Consider the following 25,821-nt stretch of genomic DNA (forward strand, 5'->3'; position numbering starts at 1 on the left):
CCTTCCCCAAACCATATTTTTGTGATTGCAATAACGTCATAATTCCAAGTGGTGATTCATGCTCTGAACTCATTGGACTTAGCTGTGCGCCTCCTTGCATTAAGATGAATGCATCTGAGCCTGCCAGCCCTTCCATGCTCCCTAACCTACCTCTGTCTGCTCTGTCCACTGGACTTGCTTGATTATCCTCTGTTCTTCTCCCCACCTGCTGCACTGCTACAATGCTTCCCACCTGACTGTCAAATTAGATTAAACCCTCCTGAGTAGTATCAGCAAACCTTCCTGTAATCATATTGGTCCCCCAACAGTTTACTTTCAACCTTTCCTTCATGTGTAGTTCCCAACTACTCAAGAAATGATCCCAATGATCCACATACCTAAGGCCCTCCCTCCTGCAACAGCTGTTTAGCCACAAGTTCATCTTTCATGTAATGTCTGTTGGTATTCAGTTACATAAACTGTGGTTATCATTCAGTACCTATCCTTTAGGGTGGTAGAGTGGCTACCTAACAGTTCCAATGATCCTGGTTCAATCCTGACTTCTGGTGCTGTCTATATTGAGCTTGCAAATTCTCTCTGTGACTGCGTGGGTTTCCTCACGATGCTCCAGTTTTCTCCCACGTACCAAAGATGTACTAGTTTGTTGGTTAATTGGCCACTGAAAATTGCCCTGAGTTTGTTTGTAAGTGGTAGAATTTGGGAAGAGTTGGAGGGAATATGAGGAGAATCATATAGGATTATTGTAAGATCAATACAGGTGAGTGCTTGATCATTGACAAGGACTCGATACACCAAAAGGTCTGCTTCTGTTGCATGACTCTGTGAATCATGTTTTGACCTCCACATATGTATTACAAAGTTGCTTGACCTTGTGGAGCATAATAGCCATGTCTTACTCTGTTCTTTCCTGACATCTGTTGAATCACACTATTTAGCAAGGATTTGATCTGTGATTAAGATGTGATCTGTGTTTATTTGTTAGCCTTTGGGGAATGATGTGGATAAGTTGGACTTGGACCTTCAGGCATAATCTCAGTGTTACTATCTTTAAAAGGTTGTCACCATTTGCTGACTTTAAAATTTCATAAGGTTTAAAATAGCCAAAAGGGTTTAAAATCAACCATGACCTTATTGAATGGTGGAGGAGGTTTGAGGAGCCAAATGGCTTCCTCCTGCTCCCATTTTACGTTCTTATTCCAATAGTCGCCTTTACTTTGGCAAACATTAGCTAGTTCAGCATGGACTAGGGCCCTAGTCTGTGTGACACAGTATAATACTGAGTTTTGCATTCACACTCGGTCTTTATCCTGGAAGAACAGTGGCATGGACTTCCTGTGGATAACAAAAATTGTGGATGCCAATAAGGTCCCCAGTAAACATAAATATGCCCTGTAATAATTCTAAAAGTATAAACACACTTTAATAAGCCTATTAAAATATTTAAACACCTAAATGGAAATGATACCAGCTAACAAACTACTTCCATTGAATGTGTTGATACTTTTAAGCAGTGACCTGTTTTGATGTTACATGGTACAGTTGTGTAAAGATAAACTGTTCTCCATTCAAACAGCACATAGCAGGGAACACCTGACACAAGGGATTGGTAAACTGATCACCTTATTTATAGAGATAGTGATTGGTTCCTCAATGTGTACACCTGTATAGATATATTTGTTGGAAAAAAAATTGAGATGGCTCCTTGAGTTGCGGATAGCAAGCAGCAGATAATGAGGAATGAGTGCACTGTTTGAGCAATCTGAGTACAAAAATATATATCTTTTAAAACTTGTATTTTACATATTTTGGAACTGAAAGCTATCGATATGACAACACTTTCACCATAAAATGGTGAATCTTTTACAAACACAGAAATCTGCTTTAGGATTGAGTGCCTTGAAATTGAAAGGTGGTCAGTCGCACTGATTTCTTCTTCAAAATTCAGTTCCATTTGGCAACCAGAGGTGAAATTCTAGACAGATTCTTATTCACAGTCTGCATAGTTACTTTACCATTGCTGAAAGACTACAACATGTGCCTGGCCTTCTATACTTGATTTCCATAGTGATAGCAGAACAGTGTTAAGCGATTGTAAACTATTGGTGTTTATTCCTTTAGGCTGTAGAAGCTGAAATTGGTTGTTATATAATGTGACTCCTAATTGTGATGAGAGTTGTGGCCTTGAAACCACTAAACCTTGCATTTGAATTCAAGGTCTTCACAGTAAAGGATTGGGCTTCCTTCATAACAACAATAAGCACACTCTGTAGCTTAGCAACCTATTTTCTCACAGTTGGTAGGAGCAAAATGGAGACCAACTCTGAAAACAGAAACGATTTATCAGTAAAATTTTTTTTGTTTTCCTTTGGAAAAGAAAGGTAAAATAGACAAATGTTTCAGCAGTGAATTGGTACGAGGTGACTCCAGAACAGGGATGATAATTAATGAAAATGGATAATATTAACTAGATGGCTTTCTGATAAATCTGAGCACTTTCACACTTTGACTTCGTAACCGTCTGTGACTCTGCTTTCTTAAAGTTATGGGGAGTCTTGACACTATGTTATAGCAGCTGGTGCTGTGAAGTTGTAAATTGGCATTTTGAAAGCATATTAACAGAGGTTTGCACAGAGGATTTTTCGGTGCATATGGTTCATAAAACATAAAGACTGCTCTGAACATTCATATTCAGACTGTTGTGGTAAATGGTCTGTGCATTGGGTGAATCCAAGGCTTGGGTGGAACCACAGACTCCAAGCTCTTGTGGCAAAGTAAATAGGGTGACCAGAGTGCTCCGATTCTTTTGGAAACAAGGGTACAGGAAAATAAACACGCTCCAAATGCTAGAAATCTGAAATAAGAACAGAAAATGTTGGAGATACTTGGAAGGTCAGGCAGCATCTATGGAGAGAAAAAAATCAATTTTCTTCTCTCTCCAAAGATGCTGCCTGACCTTCTGAGTATCGCCAGCATTTTCTTTCTGTTTTTGCTGTTCACTTTGCTGTCTCCTTTAATGTCAGTGATATATGAAACCATGGCTTTTGATTGATTCCTCTTTCCATTTGATAGTGTTCCATTTCTGATCTAAAATAAGTTAAAGGATGAAATGGCAGGAATGCATTTGCATTGTGGTGGACTCCCCAACACCTACTTCCTGCCTCCACTTCTCCCAATGGGTAGACAATGTTGAAAGTTCCTTACTGGGAAACAACATGATGACAAATACTTCCAATTTGGCTCGGGGAATTGCTCATCATTTAGCATTATATTTTTAGTTTCACTCGATATTTTAACCCTGTTGCATCTTGCTGGATTGGAATTTAACTCTGTATTCTTATGGGGTCATGCATTATCACTCCATAGCACCCGAGCAGATTTCTGCACCAGCCTGTTATTCCAGGTTCTCATGACAAAATGTGTGGTTTCTTACTCCAGCTTGATCAAACACTAGAGGGAATTCAAAACTGACTTATATAGAATCACATTTGAAACTGCAGTATTTCATCCAGCTAGTTGTCATGCTAATAGATTAATTGATGATGAAAAGATAATTAAATATCATTTGAGGTAAGTTCAGATTTCTGAATCAAATCTTTTATCATGTTCATGGATCAATTCAGATTTCACAGTCTCAATTTGTGAACTTGCTGTAGCATTGAGACTGGACTTCAGCTGAGACTGCACAAGGGAATACAGTTTCCTTTTCTCCCAAAGCCTGAGAAATCTGTTGAAAGTCAGCGTGCAATCACTTTGGGCAGCCCTAGTGGACGGCATTGTGCAGCTCAGAGTATGTCACTCACTGGAACTAATTTAGCAATCTCACTGGAGACAGCAGCAGCTGTCAGAGAGTTCCATTCTGCCTCTGCAACAAACCTGTGCCTTAGCTCTAAGTCATGTTATTACTCTGTTGGTTCTGAGAGAATTAGAAAGCTTTAATTGGAAAGGTTTTCATTTTTAAAAATGTTTTGTTTTCTTTTTAAAATTAGACCCACTTCTGTTCTAGAAGTAATATACTCTGTACATTTTTAAAACCCAGGCCTAGCTTGAGTTATTGCATCTCCTACTCTTCTCAATATTTTAGAAGTTTTATTTTCTAAAAGACAGGTTCCATTAATTTAGGAAATTGGTTAAGTGAAAAACATCTTTATGGATACTGTCAACCATTAAATTACAAATGTTTCCCTTTAATTCCTTCTCCACAAATCTCCAGATGATAGTGGTGAAATTAGCCGTAAAGGGAACTGTGTATGCATATATTAAAAACTAAATTATATAATAGTACAGTGCACTCATTTCGCCCATTTCTCTGTCAGCTCTTTCAAAGAGCACTTTAGTTGGTCCCACTCTCCCTCCATTGTCCCATATTTTTCAACTACTTAACTAATTCCCCTTAGGACATTAATATTCTGCATCTGTTTGTTTTCAGACATGGCATTCCAATTCCAAACAGTTCACATTTTGCTTCTGAATCTTTTGTTAAGTCAGTACCATCCAATTACCCAGCTTTCAACCAAGGGAAATAAGTTTCCCTACATTTATTGGAAATCCTTCATGATTTTAAACTCCTCTATCAAATTCCACTCCAACTTTCTCTGCTGTAAAGTAAACAAACCTGACTTCTGTAGTCACTCCATAAAACTAATTCCTCACCCTCAGGAATCTATTCAGCACATTCTCGAAAACCTTGACACCTTTTCTAAAGGGTGGTGCCCAGAATTATTCAGCAGTCCAAGCCGGTGCTGAATAAGTGTCCTGTATTGGTTTAACATACCGTATCAATCTTTGAGCTCTTTTTCTCTTTTTGTAAAGCTTTAGATCCCATATTTTGTTTGCAGTTTGGTAATCTTTGACTTTTATGAAATGTGTGCACAACTCCAAGACTTTCTCTATTCTGCTACTGTCTTCAAAATAGTAACATTTAACATGTTTCCACAGCCTGATTCTTTCTGTTAAAACAAGTCACCTCTCCCTTTGTGTTGAAGTTCAGTTGCTGGGTTGTTTGTGCTCTCTTTGTCTATTTCTACCTTCCTCAATGTTTACTCCACTTCCAAATGTTGTGTTATTTGCAACCTTTTAAATAAGTGCCATGCACCCCAGTCTGTCCTTCAGCTGAGACATTAAACTGAGATCCTTTCAGCTCTCTTGAGTGGATGTAAAAGATTTCATGGCACTGCTGCATAAATGGAAGTTATTCCATTGCCTTGGCCAATACTCACTCCTTAATCAACATTTTTAAAACAGATTACCTAATTACTAAAACTGTTTGTAGAAGTTTTTTCTGTGCATCCTTCTTGCCATATTTCATATATTCCAACTGTAAGCAGACTTAAAAAATATTATGTTAGCTATAATGTACTTTCAAGATTTCTCTTCAACAAATTCATCCTGGTTTTCCTTTATCAGTTCATGCTTATCCAGATGGCTATCAATCTTTACCTGGAGCATGGAAAACTGATGGTGATAATTTATACTTGTTATGTGACCTGCAAACATCCAACAAAACTGCAATAACTCTTCCTTCCATGAATCCATTACGTTTGTTGATGGATTGCTTGTAATTTTGAGTTTTGCCCCGTATAACAATTAGAATCAGATTTATTATCACTATCTTATGATGTGAAATGTGTTGTTTTTCAGCAGCAGTACAGTGCAAAGGCATAAAATTACTATAAAGTACAAAATAAATAGTGCAAAAAAAAAGGAATAATGAGGTAGTGTTTATCGGTTCATGGACCATTCAGAAATCTGATGGCGGAGGGGAAGAAGCTGTTTTTGAATCAGTGAGTGTGGGTCTTCGGGCTCCTGTACCTCCTCCCTGATGGTAGGAATGAGAAGAGGGCATGTCCTGGATGGTGAGGGTCCTTAGTGATGGATAGCACCTTCTTGAGGCAATGCCTCTTGAAGATGTCCTCGATGGTGGGGAGGATTGTGCCCGTGATTGAGCTGGCTGGGTCTACAACCCTCTGCAACCTCTTACGATTCTGTGCATTGCAGCCTTCATACCGAGCTATGATGTAACCAGTCAGAATGCTCTCCACTGTACATCTGTAGAAATTTGCAAGAGTCTTTGGTGACATACTAAATCTCCTCAAACCCCTAACTCAGTAGCATACTGAGCATCATTCAGACCAACAAAGTATGGCAAAAATAGGAAGATAATGACAGCTTTTTAATGAAGCAGTTACATTTGCTCAAATGATGTTGAATCCTTCAGTTAAAACAAGGTAGAGTTAAATGTCACTTACAGTTTAAGCACAGAACATATGCACATTGGTATACATGTCATCTTGGTGAGGGAGCATCACCTGAGCTATAAGTATAATTGGATTTAAGGCAAGGAAAATAAAAAGGATGTTGTCTTACAAAATTTTTAAAAGTCAAATTTAAAAGGAACATTCAGACAATTACATGGGAATAAACTTATGAAAAAAAATGCCAAGTTAAAATTTGGAAGGAAAAGATCTCATCAATCATATCTGAAATATCTAAAATTTAACGTTGGAAATGGTTTAACTTCAGAACTTCATTGCCTGCCAATGAAGCTTTGCTTCCCATCAAGGAAATATGGAATATTGCTTGTCATTTTAAATAGATTTCTGGAATTGTGTGTATGTGTGTATTTTTTTTTAAGTTACTGACAAAATGAAGAATCTTACGAAGTTTTATTTTCTGGATGCGTATTATTTGTCTCTGATTTTTGTGTTAAAGTTCAATTTTTGTTTCAGTCTTTTAATTTTAATTCCAGTCAGATGACAGTTCCCCTTTACGGTATGGCGCTCAAATGTTCCAAGTGTGGAGTTATATCTTCAGCTGAAGTATCGGCTACAGTCACCAGTAATGCCATGTTAGTTCTTGTAATTTCAATACTTAATTTTAATTCTGTCTTCTGAAGGACATACCAGCAGTTAATTGTTGGTTTACTGAGCACATTGCATGCATGGGTTGTTAATTTTTTTAGACTTAACAAAAAAATCATCTTGTGCAAAAAATGAATTGTATTATACTTTAACAATAGTGTGACCTTGGATTTGCTGACATCACTCATGATTGCTTTAAGTGTACCAAAGCATAATAGCTTTGAGCTGCCATACATGTCATCAATCTAGCTAGCTGTCTGTTCCCCTCCATTGTGGAGGCAATCACTAATCTCCTAATTGAGGTTGAACCTGATGTGGTAACTACCATGCAGTGGTGAAATGTTAACTTTTCTCATATTTGTATGTACATGCAGTCATTACAAATTATTTAGAGACAATAATTCTCCAGACTAACTCAAGCACTGCAGTGTTATCAACTTGTTTTAATCCAAGTGGCTTCATCGCATTGTAGATTTCCATATTACAGCAATGCATTATGTTAGATTACTGTGCCAATGAATCTCTATTTTACACCCAAGTAATTTGCACTCCTAGAGCTAAGGCCATGAGGTTTGGTTGGGGTGTCCGTAAACCTCAGGCTACTAATTGGAAAACACAAAGAAATTCCACCATTGAAGGCTTAAATTGTATAACCACCGCTTTCATTTATGTTGTGCCTGTAACTTAGAAAGATGTCAGGATGCTACATGTGAGCGTAATCAGACAAACATTTGACAGTGGCTAGACAAATGTTAAGGAAAACCTTAAAATGGAAATAGAGGCAGAGAAAAAAAAATTGAAGGGAATTTTGACAATTGACACCTCGACAGCTGATGTCAATGGTACATAAATGGAGGTGGGATATATAAGGGACCAGAAAGAGAGGACCAGACTTGGAGTATTGCAAGGCTAGTGGAGGTCACAGTGAGGGAGAGAGGCAACCAGGACTTGAGAATGAGAATTTTAAATATCTGCCTTTGATGGGCCAGGAGTCATATGTCCTCGAGGACTGGAGTGACGTATTAGGTGATGACGGTTGGAATGAGGGCAGGAGAGCTTCAGATGAGCTCAGCTTTATGGAGGGTGAAAGATCAGAGGCCAGCCAGGAGAAATTATTAAGTTTAAAGATAATGGAAAAAGTGAGTGAGGGTTGACAGAGGTCAATGATATTACAGAGGTGGAGGTAATTGGTTTTTGTGAGGAAATATCAGTACAGAAGCTCAGCTCAAGTTCTCATGAGAAGATGAGTTTGCAGACAGCCTGGTTCAACTGACAATGACATGGACATGGTGGCAAGGGAATGGAACTTGATGTATGCCGAAAAGAATGACTTCAGCCTTAAATGTTTAAACATTCTGTCGATACAGATGGAGCAGAGGCATTAGGGCAAGTGGTGCTGAAGTAGAATCAGGTGCCAAAAAAGTGCAATGTGGAACTTGAGATTTCTTTAGCTGGTGTTGTCAAGAGGTGGTGTGTACTTGTCCAAGGACAATGACTTCTTCACATAACATGACCATTAATACTGTAAACATGTTGTATTGTGGCAGGATCTCAGAATGGTTGAATTCAAAAGAGTAATTCTCAATTGGGAGTATTTGTAAAAGTGATAATGCACTTTAAACCTATCTTCCCTACGTTCAGATAATTGTGACGTAATGATGTTCAGAATTCTACAGCACTGCAGATATCACCAATACTACTTGTAGGTTCAGACCTCTGGCCCTACTTTTCTCCTTTACAGGACTAAAATTTCCTCCTTTTCCCTTTCTTCGAAACGAAACAATTGCTGTTTGAAATTATATTCTACCACAGACTCATTCCTTGTGGGGAGAAAAACTTAAATGAAAGAAAGCAACACCTCAGGACAAGGTTTGGAAGGGAAAGCATAACAAAAAAAGTGCCATTGATAAATTTGATGTCCTTAAGCCATTTTGGGTGAAAGAAAGTGGATCATTTGAGCAACAAGAAATAGAGAGCAATATACGTCATAAAAATGTCATACAGAAGTACAAAGGGACTTGGGGGTACTCGTGCAGCATACCCTAAAGGTTAACCAGGTCGGATTGGCGGTAAAGAAAGCGAATGCTATGTTGGCATTCATTTCGAGAGGTATAGTGTATAAAAGTAGGGCAGTGTTGATGAGGCTCTATGGAGCACTGGTGAGGCCTCATTCGGAATACTGTGTGCAGTTTTGGGCCCCATATCTTAGGAAAGATGCACTGATGTTGGAGAGGGTTCAGAAGAGATTTACGAGGATGATTCCCAGAATGAAAGGGCTTACTTATGATGAGCGTTTGTCGGCTCTGCAACTGTACTCACTGGAGTACAGAAGAATGAGAGGGGACCTCTTAGAAACATTTAGAATGTTGAAAGGACTGTGTAGATGTGGTTAAACTGTTTGCCTAGGTGGGTGAGTCCAGGACTAGAGGGTACAGTCTTAGAACTAGAGGGTTCCAGTTTAAAACAGAAATTAGGAGAAATTTCTTTAGCCAGAGGGTAGTGAAATTATGGAATTCTTTGCCACGTACAGCTGCAGAGGCCCAATCATTGGGGGCGTTTAAGGAGGAGATAGATAGGTATCTAATTAGTCAAGGGATATGAGGATAAGGCCGGAAATTGGGGCTAGATAGGAATAGTTTTTAGTTTAGCTCATGGAGCAGACTCGATGGGCTGAATGGCCTACTTCTGCTCCTTTGTCTTGTGATCTTGTGAAAGTCGAATAACGGAGAATTTCAGTGATAGTGTAGAGTCCAGGATAAGAGAATGTGCAGGAATGAGTTTTGGTTTGATGCAGCTCGACTCAACTGTTTTGCACTTCCTTGATAGTCTTCTTAGAACATAGAACATAGAAAACCTACAGCACATACAGGCCCTTTGGCCCACAAAGTTGTGCCGAACATGTCCCTACCTTAGAAATTACTTGGTTTACCCATAGCCCTCTATTTTTCTAAGCTCCATGTACCTATCCAAAAGTCTCCTAAAAGACCCTATCGTATCCGCCTCCACTACCGTTGCCGGCAGCCCATTCCACGCACTCACCACTCTCTGAGTAAAAAAACATACCCCTGATATCTCCTCTGTACCTACTCCCTGGCACCTTAAACCTGTGTCCTCTTGTGGCAACCATTTCAGCCCTGGGAAAAAGCCTTTGACTATCCACATAATCAATGCCTCTCATCATCTTATACACCTCTATCAGGTCACCTCTCATCCTCCGTCACTCCAAGGAGAAAAGGCCGAGTTCACTCAACCTGTTTGCTCCCCAATCCAGGCAACATCCTTGTAAATCTCCTCTGCACCCTCTCTATGGCTTCCTCATCCTTCCTGTAGTGAGGTGACCAGAACTGAGCACAGGATTCCAAGTGGGGTCTGACCAGGGTCCTATATAGCTGCAACATCACCTCTCGGCTTATACAATAGAGTTTGATTATTTATATTTTTGGCAGGTTACTGTCATAAGAACACAAGAAAATCACAGCAGGAGTAGGCGACCAGATTCCTCAAGTCTGCTCTGCCATTCAGTATGATCGTGGCTGATCTATACTGGCCTCAATTCCTCTTCTGTACCAGTTCTCCAAAATCCACAAATCCTCGATTCCAACTAATTTTGTATCACAGCCCTATTCAAAAGCAAGCAGAGATCAGGGGTTCTTGGAATTGGTTTTAGCTGTTGCTTAGCAGACCAACTGAAGATTTTCATTTCTTGGAACTGATTCTGCATTCTAGTTGGAGATCTTAGCCAAACCTTTCCTGAACATTTCATTTGCAGAAGGGTAGAAAAAGTAGTTTATCTGAATAAATGTTACAGAGTACAAGAGGCTCAAACTATGTTTATATTACAATTCTATCCCCCCTAATGAAAGTGAATGAGGCAAATTATTTGTAACTTAATAAAAGCCTTGAGATTTCTAAGTAATATTAACTACTTTACTCTGATAAAGTATTTTTTTAAAATGGGCAAAATCCCAGTGGTAAATAGGAGTCAGTGGTGGGTGAACACACTGAACTGTCATGGTGTTTCTATCAGAATAAATGCTGACATTTTGTGTCCACATTTTTCACTTATAACAATTTATCTTGCATCTTTACAATGACGTATAAAACCATTAATTCCTTATGTGTGGACTAATCCTTCGCAACCTCTTGTGGCCTTTGGAATTCTGTCACTTTCCCTTGCCCAAGTAGTTTTACGGAGATGATTAAAAAGGACTGTAGCATTTCACTATGAATCACCTCCTGAGGGCCCAACCTCAAAGTGCACAGAAAATCTAAATATATACTTGTAACAAAAAGCCTTGAGCGTAAACCAAGGTTTATGTTCCTTTTAAAGGGCAGCTAATGAGCCTTTGCGTTGGGCTGGCTCTGTGAACAGAGAACAGTGAATTCATTCTCCAGTTTAGGGACATGTCTATCTTGTCCCCTGCTCAGACCATTTCATTGCAGGAGCAGGTCATATATAAGGTGTGGACCCTACATGCATTGTCCTTTTGATGTGTGATCTAGGAAGGTGATTTTAAGGTCAATGCATGATGGGTCCAAACCTTATATATGGCTCATGCAACAATAATTGAGTCCAAAGCCAAATATTGTGAAGAGATATTTTTTGGAAATGCAAAGACTGAATGACTAATTCTAATAGACAAAGTGCAGTGGCTCTCTATTAGGGTTAATGCTTCACATGTTAGGCTCTCAAACCATCTGCATTTGTCCAGTCTCTTCACAAAACTCTATTCCCTTATTCCTGGTCCTATTGCAGTACATTGCTTCTTCATTCTCACTTGGCTTTTGCCTCTTTTATTGAGTGTGGTTCTCAGAATTGTACGCAGTCTTCCAGCTGAAGCCTGATCATTTCTGCTGAGATTTAGACTATCTAGTGATATCTGAAGTTGACAGTGGGAGCCTGTTCTTTAGTAGTGACATCTGACAGTTTGATCAGGAGTATGTAACAGGAAGTGAGGGGTGAAGTAGTTGCTGGTTGAAACACAAGAACTGATTTTCCAAGCTTGAATATGATTATTTAGATAAATGTTGTTTCAATGAGAGCTGCATCTGCTGGATTGTATTTTGACGTACTGTTAAGTGTCAAACATGATGGTGAATTGGAAGCAAATTTTACATCAGCACAGTCAGGAGAATGAGCAAGGATTTAAATTAGACTGCATTTGGAAAGGCATGCTAAGTGCTTTAAACATAGAAAAGTACAACATAGGAACAGACCTTATGGCTCACCATGTGCCAGCTATGACACCAAATAAAACTTCTCCTATCTGCCTGTATATGGTCCGTATTCCTCTATTCCCTGCCTGTTCATGTGTCTGTCAAAATGACTCTTAAACATTGCTATTGTATCTGCTTCTACCAGCTCCCCTGGTAGCATGTTCCAGGCACCTACCACTCTCTGTGTACAAAAAAGAACTTGACTTGCACATTTCCCTTAAACTTTCCCCCTCTCATCTTAAAGCTATGCCCTCTAGTACTTAACATTTCCACCCCAGCAAAAAGACTCTATCTACCTTATCTATGCCTCTATGCCTCTCATGATTCTATCAGCCCCTCAGCCTTCAATGCTCCAGAGAAAGCAGTCCAAGTTTGTCCAACCTGTTCTTATTGCTGATAGAATTCAATCCGGGCAACATCCTGACGAACCTGTTTTGCACCTTTTCCATAGCCTCCACATCCTTCCTACGGTGCAGTGACCAGAACTGCACAGAATACATTGATTGTGCCCTGACCAAAGCTTTATACAGCTGCAGCATGAATTCCTAACTTTTATACCCAATCCCCTGACTGATGAAGGCAAGCATGCTGCATGCCTTCTTTACCGCCCTCTGTACTTATATTGCCACTTTCAGCGAGCTATGGGCTTGCACCCCAAAATCCCTCTGTTGATCAATGTTCTTAAGAGTCCTGCAATTTACTGCATACTTCTTGCATTGGACCTCCCAGAGTACAACATCTCACACTTGTCTGGATTAAACTCCACCTGCCACTTCTCTCCCCAAATTTCCAACGGATCTATCTCCTGTTGTATCCTTTGACAAACTTCCTCACTATCCACATCTCCCTAAATTGCATTGGCATAGATATTTGCATTGTGATTAGTGGTTATTGTGGGAGGGCCATTCATCTGCATGTCACTCATTACGCAGACTCCTGTTCCCTGTTTTTATTTTGCTGAATAAAACATATCTGTTAAGATCAGGAGTAGGTCAGTTGGTCCTCGATCTTGCTCTGCTATTCATTGAGATTGTGGCTGATTGATTGTAAAGTTAACTCCGCACACTTGACTGCCCCTGATAACCTTTCATCCCCTTGTTTATCAAGAACCTATCTGCACCCGATTTCAAATTATTCTCATACTCTCCTTCCACCCACCTTTGAGAAAGAAAATTCAAAACACTCAGATTTTTTTAGCCTCATTTAATACTTAAATAATCCTTATTTATAAACAATAACCCTTGCACAGTTCTAAGTTGTCCCTCAAGAAGAAGCATCTTCTCTACCTCCACCCTATCTAGACCCCTTTGAATCTTGTATATTTCAATCAAGACACCTCTCATTCTTCTATTCACCAGTGGATACAAGCCAAGCCTTGACAACTTTTTCTCCTATGAAAGCAAGGTAATAGTCTGCTAAATCTTTTCTTAATCGCTTTCAACACACCAATTTCCTTCCTTCATAAGGAGCCTAAAACTATGTGTGACAATGCTCTTTATCACTAAAAATAATCTCCTTACTTTTGTATTCAATTCCCCTTAGAATAAACAAGCATTTTGTTAGTTTTCCTAATTACTTGCTGTATCTGCTTTTCAGGCTTTTGTGAATCATGTACAAGGATACCCAAATCCTCTGCATCTCAAAGTTCTGCAACCTCTCACCATTTAGATGATATGGTATTTTTCCTGCCAAAAGGGATAATATCACATTTCCTCACATTGTCCTCCATTTGCCATATCTTTGAATCAGAATCAGGTTTATTATTACTGACATATGTCATGAAATTTGTTGTTTTGTGGCAGCAGTACAGTGCAAGACATAAAAATTACTATAAGTTACAAAAATAAATAAATAGTGCAAAAGAGGAATAACGAAGTAGTGTCCATGGGTTCATAGACAGTTCAGAAATCTGATGGCAGAGGGGAAGAAGCAGTTCCTGTAAAGTTGAGCTGCCCACTCAATTAACCTATTTACATCCCTTTTGTAGCTTCCTTATGTTCTTTTCACTACTTTCCTAACTCTCTGTCTCATCAGAAAATTTATTACCATACGTTTGTTGTCTTCATCAAAGTAATTTATATCAATGATAAAAAGATGAGCCCTTCAGCACCGATCCCTGTGACACACCACTCATTGCAAACAGAAAAATGCCCATTCTTGGTTAGCTGTTAGCCAGTGAATCTTTTATTCCCCCAAAACAAAGATGTGTCTTAATTAGCATGGCTGAACATGCATGGAGTTCAGGTGTGGATGGATTCTCCCCACCCTGCCCACAGTTTATTTTGTATGCCATACTAATTTTAGCTCCAGATTTTTATTGAGCAAGCAATTTTGACAAATGATAACCATTTGGAAGCAAAATAATCCATTGTTACAATTGAAAAATCCATATGTGCACACTTACCACCCAGTGAAAGTACAGTGGCTGAGAAATTCCAGTCAATTACATCATGCCCTCTTGTATTGAGCATTGGTGCCCTGGGAATGCCCATACTTGTCACTGGCCTGAGAAGACTTTCCCACTGAAAGTGAATGATTCCCCAAGTGGGAATCTCGCACCAACAGTCTTTTCATGCAGGCTTGTGGCGCCGGAAGCGTAGCGACACTTGCGGGCTGCCCCCAGAACACTACGCAAAAAGATGCATTTCACTGTGTGTGTCGATGTACATGTGACGAAAAAATAGATATCTTAATGTGAATGCCATCATGTGATATTGAAGTGGGGAACTAAACAAAATTAGGTTTAGCCATTAAATGACTTAAAAGTGTGGCAGTTGGATAAGCTGTGCCCACAGCCTTTTAGTGTTCCTGATACGAAGAAAGAAATCACAAACTATTCCAAACTGAGTGGACAGCCAGCACCTCTTTCCCAGGACACCAATGCTCAATACAAGAGAGCATAGCTTTAAAGTAATGGGTGGGAAGTTCAAGGGAGATATCAGAGGAAGGTTTTTTACCCAGAGAGTGGTTGGGGCATGGAATACGCTGCCTGGGGTGGTGGTGGAGGCAGGTACATTGGTCAAATTCAAGAAATTACTAGATAGGCATATGGAGGAATTTAAAATAGAGGGATATGTGGGAAGAAGGTGTTAGATAGTCTTAGGCGAGGTTTAAAGGTTGGCACAACATTGTGGGCCGAAGGGCCTGTATTGTGCTGTACTGGTCTATATTCTTGAAATTGAAATGGCTGGAAACACTGGATCATCTGGTTTGCCAGGATTTGAGCATCTGGTGAGAGTTCTGGACAGCCCTTGTGGAAATTCAAGACCACTTTTCACAGGTTTCTCGTAAAATCCCTCTTTAAACAAATGCAGGTAGAGACCTAATTATTTGCATTACAGGAAATGTAATCATTTTCTGCACTTGGCTCATTTATACCATTTCATAAATTGGGCTTCATGACACATCTCATGTATTGTTCAGCTTAACTAGGCAGTGTCATTTTTGGAGTTATCTGACAGCCGAGTTAGTTGCTTGAATGGATTCTGTCAGCGTTGCCCTTCCCTGTGGATACAAGGATCTGTATACAGCAGCTCATTAACGTTGCAGCTACCTGACCCCCGAGCACATTTTGAAGCTGAGTGGTTGGAAGGCAGGAAATAAAGAGCAGGAGCCTTCGTAATAAGTTGCTTAATTTATTCTTCTTTCAAGATCGTAGACTTCTCCAGCTGGAGAAATAAAATAGGAAGGGCTTCATTTGTTGTCTTCTGCCATTAATGTTTCTGAGTGTGCATGATGCTATCATATCTTTTCACGACTGATAAAGTTAATCCATCATACAGAAAGATGATTATGGCCTTGATATTTCTTTAAGTTACATGCAACAGAACTCCGAGAAAGAGAATTTGTTTTTTTGTCATATGGATGTAAATTCTCAACCTTAGAGAATTGTTAGTGCTTAGTTGTTGACTATGATGTTATTAAAGTCTGTTGAGGGTGTTATGTCCATTGCTGAAAGATTTTATCTTGAATTCGAGTTTCTTCATGAATGACACACTCTGAGGCATGGCTGAATTTGGCAATATTCCCCTTGGAGTGCACAGTGACTGGAAGAATAAGCAAAGGGCACACAAGTTACTCTGAAAGGGAGAGGGAGGAGAAGGTCGCTTAGGAGCAGATCCACCCTGATTCTTCAGGGACCTCTAATCCTGCCTCAACCTCTGCAAGGAATAGTTTATAAACAGCTGCTCTACAGTTAAGACACAGTCATTGAAATGGGCTACGTGCTACAGCCATTATTCCATCCTCAGGATAGGGCAAGTGCTGCTTTAGCTTTGGATGCCAAAGTCACTGTGGCTGTGAGCTTCTATGCGTCAGTCTTCTTTCACGATAGTTTTGGAGATATTTGCAATGTACATTTTATATACAGTTGAAATGAGCACGTGGATGCACAAGGATTATGGGCTTTGGCCTGGTGCAGGGAGCGACTGACTGCATTCATGCTAATTTCTGTGCATCACCAGCCACCTCAGAGATATAACACACGAGAAAGGAATACGCTTCTCTAGCATCCATCTAGGTGTGACCTGACACAGTTCACCATGCAGGCTAAGCTTAGTATCCCAATAACAGTAGTCATGGCATTTTCAATCTGCTGTAGTTCATTGTGTTTTTTTGCACCAGTGGCCTTTTGAGTCACCAGAACAAACCTGAGGACATATTGGTGCAATGTTACCAGGATGTAAACCCTTAGATTATTGCCTTCCACAATGGTGATGTATGCTTACAAGAGAGAACTTCTGAGCTTGCACCACAGCAGCAAGGTGTTGGGTGGCAGCTGAGATGAGCCCATCAGTCACCGGTTGATCCTCGATTCCTTTCAGTCAGGCCTTCCAATGCAACAAGCATACCCAGCAGCTGCTGACTGTACACTACTGCATTGTAGTGTGCATTTAAGTGCTCTGCAGCAGAACATATGTAGCCTCACCCAATGGTAAGTTAGTACCAACATTGTCCTCTTTCCACCTCTTCTGGCTGCAAGCTAGTTGTACCCAATGACTTGCTTTGTATCAAAACCATCCTCTAAATTGATATGTCAGGAGCTAAAGACGTGGCCCCTATATGGGTCATTTAAATCGAATGGTGGCATGTTCTATGTGTCTTTAGTTTCATTCTACTACTACCATCTAGCCAGGTTGTAAATCATTGCTATCTAAAATGTGAAGGAGATCAGTGTAAGGTTGTTTTGAGTAGATGAGGGAAGGAGAGAGTTCCATGCCCATGTCATTTTCTGTTTGTAAATCTGAAGATTGCTGTGGGATGAGAGGTGTGTAGGTTGTGATAAAGACAGATATGAGGATACCACCTTCTCATCTGATTTCCACCAGCTTCCAGTCACAGGCTGCATATTGCCTGCTCTAATGATGGTCATTACTGCACGTTCCTCTCCCCTATTACTGCTGCTTCCAGTTATGCGCCGTCTTTTGCAGCAAAAGAGAAATTTGTCAGAGAGTATTGGGCAAGTGTGATGTACACATCATAGCTGCACATTTGACAATGTGTGCAAGCCATACAATGTTGTTCTGAGACTAACAGCAGTGTTAAGACTGTGCAGATGTTATGTAGCACATTGATGCTAGTGATAAATATTAATTGATGGCGGTTGTTGGTGGGCAGTTGTCAAGGCGTGATGCATTGAGATGGTGTTGATTGGGAAGGTGGATTCACTTTCCAAGTGGTTGAGCCCATTGTGATATACCCAGTGAGTCCTTGGGCTTGGGTCCTTCACACCTTCCTCACTGCCTTCTGAGGAAGTGTTTTCATGGCCCAGCCCCGAAAATTAATCACGTCTCTAATGCTTTCCACCTTCGGCACCACGACCTCTGTCTGACACTGTAAATCTGTGAAGTTATATTGCCATTCTTCAGTGTACCTCAGCTCAGAAACGAGCTCCAGGTCATCTGCCTGAACCTATTGGAGCCACAAGCACCTACCTTTAAAGTATGCTTTGGTGCTCATCCTTCATGGAATGGAGCCCTTGTTGTGAAGAAAAACCATTGAACAGGATGCTGATCCCTGGCTGCACATTAATACATTAATGTCTTTAAGAGAAGGAGGTAGCACAAATTCAGTGTTTGACCACAAAGGTGTCTCCCTTTTCATCACATGAGCCTCTTGAATATACAACCAAGGAATGTTCATTACTCATTACAAATGGCTCTTGCAAATCACAGTTCCCGATCAAATATGATTGTGAGAACATCATGAATAAATGTCTGATTCCAGTACACAGCAAATGTTGGACTCAGCAAGAGTACACAATTACACTTTCATCATTTGTGTATCTGCCAGAAAAAATGCCTGAAAGTTGGCTTTAATATTATATGGTTAAACAACATCAAATGTTTCTGATGCCTTGGGCGTACTTCACTATCTCAAAACATTTAGTCTTTATACTGAAGCAATTGAGATTTGCGATCAGCTCCTCGTTCACCACAGCCAAAGATTCAGATGGCATTAACCAGGAAATGAAGAGTTAGAAGGCTGAGTTTTTTTTTGAATGAGAAATAATGGACTTGTGGAGCAAGAAATTGAGAAAAACAAGCAGTATAAGTAGGCTGAAGAAGTATGTCTCTGAAAAGTGATAGGATTGAGATATAAGGTGTAAATAAATCAGATCAATTAGATTGATCAATATAAAATGACTCAGTCTGGTCCTATAAATTTTTCTATCAATCTAGATCATGTGACATAGTCAGTCTAAACACTGCTCCGTGGACAAACCTTCGGACCAATTTGTCAGATTTGTGCTGTGCTGTAGCTTGACAACTTCTCGGCAGGCAGGTTACAGGGACCCCTTTTCCACAGGGAAATACTTGTCATGGCTTTTGGATTAGTAGCCATACGACAAGTTTCGTACCTTAACGCTGCAGAAGAAATCTGGAGTTTACATAGAAGACATAAGATGGACTTAGTTAAAATTTTTTTGACAATGAAAGCAACAGCCAGAGCATTTTAACAATTCTTAAGGCCCTGTAGATGGACTCCAGTGGTCTTTTACGATCTTGTGCGTTGCTAAGTGGATGCATTCATTCCGAAATGCTGTTTAACATCCCATTGTTAAGATGATAGGAGATTTTCTTCAACAAAGAGCAATGGTATTGAAAATACATATGTACTAATAATCTTCTGCCCAGGACCCTTCATTATGCTAGGCTCTATCGTCAGGCTGGATTTTCCTGAGCCCTTTCTAGGTGTTTAAACTCCCACCTCCAGACAAGGCTTTTGGCCCAGAAATAAGTGGATCTGAGAGCAGGAACTGAGAGGTGAAACACAAAGGAGCCCAGTAAATTAATGAGTCCTAACCAATCTGAATACAGTGAAGTCTTCTCTGAAGAAAAGCCAGTAACTACCTCTCCCCAGGCCTGGCAACAAGGCACAATTAGCTTCCTAGAGCAGAGGGCAGGTGTCCTCGTGGCATGGAGGTCTCAACCTGGTGTTAAAATGAAATGATATGTTTTTGATCGTTCAGACTTTGATAAAAATCCTGGATAAGTGAAGTTTGACAGGCTTCCTGCCAATCCTGGCATTTGATTTTTACTTCCCTTTGGCAATCTTCACAAATCTGTAATTGGGACTGGAAAAAAAGTCACACACTGTCACAGATGTATAAATTGGTCATTAAATTATGGGGAGGAAAATCTATCTCATGGATTGTGAATTTTCATGAACATCGATAATTCTGAAAATAGCATCTCACCCTTCACTTTCCTGTGATATTCATAATGTTGCTGAATTAATTGTCTGTTACACTTGCCAACAACTATTCAGTTTAGTAATTAACTGCACAGGTACCCTTTTATCCATGTAATAGTTATTAATGACTACCAATTAACCTTTCTTGTACAGATAGTTAACATTTAAATATATGAACAATTTGTTTTCAGGTTTTATATTTCAAATTTTAAATAGTGTTTTCCTTTGTCTTTTTTCTTTAAGTCTAATCTTTCTTTATATTTCTCCTTCTGTATCTGATTTAACATTTAATTCACTCTGTGCAGTTCAATCCATTTCTGTTTTTTTTTAAACCTTCTGATATCTGTGACCGTACATTGAGACTTCAAATGCTCTGATGCCCTGAGCCATTTCAAGTTTGCACTTTCATGAAATTTGTGGGTTAATAATTATAAAATCAGCAGGTGTAAGGACAAGCACATGCTGAGATGCCACACTTGAGCAAAATCAGGACCATTCTGAGATTATTAACCAACTCAATATGTTGAATGCATACATTTTCTTCCTGTAATTTTTAACTACCATGGTGGATAATTTGTTGATGATGTTTCAGGACAAAATATGTTTAATTAATACTGTGAATGAGCTGAAGAGATTGATGACATGCTAATGTTTTACCTGGCAGTTTTTAAGTAATTGGTGATCACTTGTTATTAGATGAATTTTCTTGCAGGAGATAAAATTATCTAGGGTACATCCTTGATTGGTTATTATCTGCATTCTCTCCAGAAGAAAAAAAATCTGTATTTGCAGGGTTCCTTCCCACATTTCCTCAAAGTACTTCATAGGCAATGAAGTACTCTTTGATATGCATTCACTCTGATAGGGAGAAGTGAGAAAGGAAATTTGCACAAACCGTCACGAACAGGATGTCATAAACTGTGATGGTTTGTATAGTAATATTGACAGGGAGTTAAATAATAACCACCTTCAGTTAGTGCCTTTTGTCATATCCATTTGAGGAACATAACAGGACCCTGAATTTATACATCGTCCAAGAGCAAACACCTCCAACATTGCAATGGTAAACCAACTTACCAGCCAGCTTTATCTGCTGAAGGTTTGAACTTGCAACCTTCTGTCTCAACATTTTGACAGAGTCCCTAAGTTAGGCAGAAACTTAAAAAGCTCAGGTAAATCCGTGGATCAGTTAATGGAACCTTCACCTCTAAGATTAAAGATTGTGGAATGAAGTCTCACTCTGGAGAATTATTTAGGCTGTCAGTTCAGTACATTATTTACAGGAGTGCAACATTGCCTGAAGTGCTGCCTTTCATATGTGATAGTAAACTAAGAAAACATCTCTCCGTTTGGTTGGAAGTAAAATATGCAACTCTTTGAAGAAATGTAAGGGCCTTCACTTTGGTATCCAAGTCTGCAACTAACTTAAGTAAATCAGATTAACTGTTTAGTATCACATTCCTCTTTGTGAGAGTTTGCTTTACACAATTTGGCTGCATGTTTTCAATGCCACACTTGAGTAATATATCCTTGGCTGTAAAGTGGCCATCTGGAGGTTATGAAAGACTCCATATCACTGAAAGTTGCCACACAGGTGGATAGGGTAGTTAAGAAAGCTTATGGGATGTTATCTTTCATAAGTTGTGGTATCGAGTTTAAGAGCCACAAAGTAATGGTGCAGCTTTACAAAACTCTGGTTAGACCACACTTAGAGTACCGTGTCCGGTTCTGGTCTCCTCATTATAGGAAGGATGTGGAGGTGTTGAAAAGGGTGCAGAGGAGATTTACCAGGATGCTGCCTGGATTAAAGAGTATGGATTATGAGGAGAGACTAAAGGAGCTAGGGCTTTACTCATTGGAGAGAAGGAGGATGAGTGGAGACATGATAGAGGTATACAAAAAATTAAGAGGAATAGATAGAGTGGACAGCCAGCGCCTCTTTCCCAGGGCACCAATGCTCAATACAAGAGGGCATGGTTTTAAGGTAATGGGTGGGAAGTTCAAGGGAGACATCATAGGGAGGTTTTTCACCCAGAGAGTGGTTGGCGCATGGAATGCACCGCCTGGGGTGGTGGTGGAGGCTGATACGTTGGTCAAGTTCAAGAGACTGTTAGATAAGCATATGGAGGAATTTAAGATAGAGGGATATGTGGGAGGAAGGGGTTAGATAGTCTTGGGAGTGGTTTGAAGGTTGGCACAACATGGTGGGCTGAAGGGCCTGTATTGTGCTGTATTGTTCTATGGTTCTATAAATGCAAAGGCATTTTGATGAATTGCTTTATCAGAGATTTTGTGTGGTTTGTCAGAACCTGTAAACAAAAGATTCCAAAACATATTTGACGTCGTGCTCCATGTCCCAGACAGATTGATCACACACCTGTACCACAGCTGTGGCCCTTCCCTTGCTTTCTGTCTGTGGGAACTGCATGGATTCAATGTTAAGTTTAAATTTTAGGCAGATGCTAAAAGTATTGAAACAAAAATTTAAAGTGTTACCTTGTGGTTAGATGGCAGCCCAACTGACGAGAGGCTAGCTGGGATCATACGACCTCTCCACCTGAATTCAACAAAGGAGAGTTGAGCACTACAAATCTACTACTTTGTTACCACTCATATAAATTCTTATTAATTGTATGTTCGGATGTGCCAATTAGGACATGCAGCTCCTTAAGACAAAAGTTTGCAGTTTTATTAAGTTGCATTTGAAGTCTAGATGTTTAAACCGCTTAAAGCCTGTCAGTCATTTATTTGTTTTGAACATGCAGTTAGGATAGCGAAATTCAACATTTCTGCAGTGAACCAGAAAGGGAATCATATTTTTTAGGATTAAGGAAGGTGTGAGGAAAATAGTCACCATTTTCTCAGGAGGTAAAATAAGATTGCAGCTGAGCATGTTGCATGTGGACAGTGTAGATTTGATGGATCACATCTTCTCCCATATCCTTTCATTATGTGCATCTCACTGCTGGTAATGACAGATTATTATTTTCTTCTCAGAATGTTTTTAAGTGTAATGTGTGCAAAACAATTACACAGCTTTTTGAAGTTCTAGGTGGTATTGGACCAATTAGTTTAACAAAACCATTACTATGCATTTTAAATGTGTAATATTGCAAATGAGAAATGGCCATTCTCATTGAGTAAATTATTGTGTAAAGTAAGGGCCTTGTGCAAGTAGAACTGTTTATTGCTAAAGTTAATGGAGTAAATGTAAACCTTCCAGCAGAAAGGCATGAGTGGCTATTTCACTCTTTTTATACATTGGAACTTGAATGATCCTTGGTAATAGCTGACTACATTGGGGATTTTGCTTAAATTGTAATAAAGTTGTTTAGCATTTCTCTTTTTTTGTATTTGGATTTTATGTAAAACCATGTCCTTTGTGAATAATGTTGATCTGATGTTTAGAGCTCAGTTTACATTTTCTTCGTAACTTTTTTTTCTCTTTTACTAGGGCATCTCTTTGGAGCTCTTGTGTTGTTCTCCCACTTTTAGCTCTGACTTGGATGTCTGCCGTTTTGGCCATCACAGATCGAAGATCAGCCCTCTTTCAAATCCTCTTTGCTGTCTTTGACTCTTTGGAAGGCTTTGTCATTGTAATGGTCCACTGCATTTTGAGAAGAGAGGTATGTCACATGGAAATACATGTGAAATTAAGGGGTCGGGGATAAAGGATTTGTCAGGTTTGAGGATTGAAGTTTACATGAAGGAAAATGCTGCAGAGATCTGTTTTCATATATCAGGAAAGGAAATAAAAATGGGGCAAAACAATTAATGTCAAAACTGTGTTCAGTTTGCATGTATTTCCTCTTAATTCTGGTTGTGATATCTGTTTTATGTACTTCAGAAATATAGAAACAGATCAAAAATTCCTGCCAGTGATTATGATGGTAATCATGGATTTTGATGTTATGCTTTTAATACTCAGGAGGTTTATAACATTTAAACTGAATAATTTGAGGGAAGCTGGTTACTTGATTCAAAATAAAAATCTATTCAGCACAGAAAAGGTTATTTCATTCCAGGATGTGTGGGGTACTGATAATAATGTTCTTGTGGGAACACTCAGTTGAACAACTTTAAGTGCTGTTTGTTCAAATCTGCTGCATGACTTTGACAGTCTGCGTTATTCTGAAGCACTTTCTAGAAATTCACTCCTATTGACTAGAGCTTAAATGTGCTATATAGTAGCATCAGTAAATTGTACTCTGCCTCCAAAATTCATTCGATTTAGCACACAGACTATGTTGCTATATCACAAGTATGAAGCTTGTTCAGTGCTAGCATCTGAGAATGAATTTCTAAGCATTTTTTTTTATTTATCAGTCTCACTTCTTGATAAGTGCTGCCACCAAAGATAAGTTGAACAACAATGCTTGGAGCTAGAAAGGAGGAAATTAATTAAAATGTTCTAAGTTGTGTTAAATTCAAAGTATTTAAAAATATATAGATAAAGGCAAATGGAGATGAGAAAATTGTAGTGAATGGGAAAATTATGAGAAGTGAATTGTTTGAAATGTTTTGTACATTTAAAATCTTTTATAATTTCATTTGCATTAATTTGATATCACGATAGTAATATATTACAATAATTTAATTATGTCTATCAAAAGGTAGATTTTTTATAATATTTATGTATGTCTGTGTATTGTGTGTGTGTGTGTGTGTGCGCGCGCGCACAAGCGTGGTTACGTTTAACCATGTGTGTCTAAATTGAAAAAGTTCTTTTAAAAAAAATCCATATTATTTTGGGGTGTTGGCAGTCTGTTAATTAATACCTCCTCTGAGTGCTCCAGAATAGTATATATATATATATAAATTTGGACTAACATTATAAGACAATCAATAATATATGCAATAAGTAATTCAAGAGCAACTTAGTTTACTAATTTATCTGTGAGAATCTGGACCTGCCAACCACGTGAATAGCACAGACACATTTAAGGAGAAACTAAATAAGTACCTGAGAGCGTAAAGTAAGGAGGGATATATTGATAGTGTGGAATGAAATAAGTAGGTGAGTTGCGTGGAACATAAATGTTAGCATTGGGCCAAATGGCCTGTCTACATATTCTGTGTACAACTTATTGGTATCATGCATCAATAAATGTGATGTGACAGCTGTAAATTTAGTGAATGTGCTGTTGTAACTGGGAAGGTGAGCTGTTGTCAATGTACATTTGTGAAAGAGTTAGAAAAAACAACTGTTTTATTGTGAGACTTGTTAAGTGATTGCACTTCGTCCCTTATTACAGTATCTCTTAGTATAAACCCAAGATAGATCTCAGACTGAATATAACAGCTGGTAGTATGATGGTATAAATAACGCTGGGGTCTGTGAGTGGACAAATTATTGATATTCTTGATTAGATGATGATCTCAGTTTTGTATCTATGTTGGGAAATTTAAGCTGTGGTATTTCCAATGCATAAAATCCTTGCAGGGGGTAAAATGTGTTGCATAAATTATGTTCCTCATTTGTTTGAAATTAAAAGGAGGAAATTGAAACAAAGTAATTTTGAAAGGTTTGATTACATTTGGACTAGTGTCATTTGAATAACAATTTGAATACTAGTGAGTCCAATTGCTGGTAGCAAACATTAAGATCAAAACTGCAGTAAGGATAAATGGTGTTCATGTGAGGAAGGGGATTTATAAAGATTTGAAATAGAAATATTTTCTTGAACCTTTTGGATACTAAGAGTCCTTTGTGGATTTTGATGCATGTTTCTTTCCATCACATAGCATTTATAGAATTGATGCTCTGTACCTTTCCTATTCTGAATATTACAAAATAGTAAGAACAATACAATTTTGCTTATTTCTATGAATAAATGAATTACTTGAAATCTAATAGCAACTTTTGTTTTATTTTGAACACAATTGTTATCTTTGATATTTAGAGAGTTAGTATATGGAGTTAAGATTGGAAAGACTGTACCTAGTAGGCTCAATTCCTATTACACGTTCTGTACCGTTCTTAGGCTAAGCCATTCTGTTTGCAACCTAATTATCCTATTCAACCTCAGCCACCATTCTCCATATCTGTAAT

General features: G+C 38.9%; 1 protein-coding gene across 9 annotated transcripts in view; it reads left to right on the forward strand.

The window, feature by feature from the left end:
• The window catches only part of adgrb1a (adhesion G protein-coupled receptor B1a), a 410,472-nt gene that overhangs the window by 348,777 nt on the left and 35,874 nt on the right, over positions 1-25,821 (forward strand). For 7 of the 9 annotated variants that reach the window (XM_052022801.1, XM_052022802.1, XM_052022803.1 and 4 more), the window contains 2 exons: positions 6,746-6,844; positions 23,224-23,395. In XM_052022801.1, the coding sequence (XP_051878761.1) occupies positions 6,746-6,844; positions 23,224-23,395 (271 nt within the window). The remainder of the gene's footprint in view (positions 1-6,745; positions 6,845-23,223; positions 23,396-25,821) is intronic. The other 2 variants (XM_052022804.1, XM_052022810.1) reach the window with 1 other exon arrangement.

Source organism: Pristis pectinata, chromosome 9 (assembly GCF_009764475.1).
Source record: "Pristis pectinata isolate sPriPec2 chromosome 9, sPriPec2.1.pri, whole genome shotgun sequence".
NCBI classification, from domain to species: Eukaryota; Metazoa; Chordata; class Chondrichthyes; order Rhinopristiformes; family Pristidae; genus Pristis; species Pristis pectinata.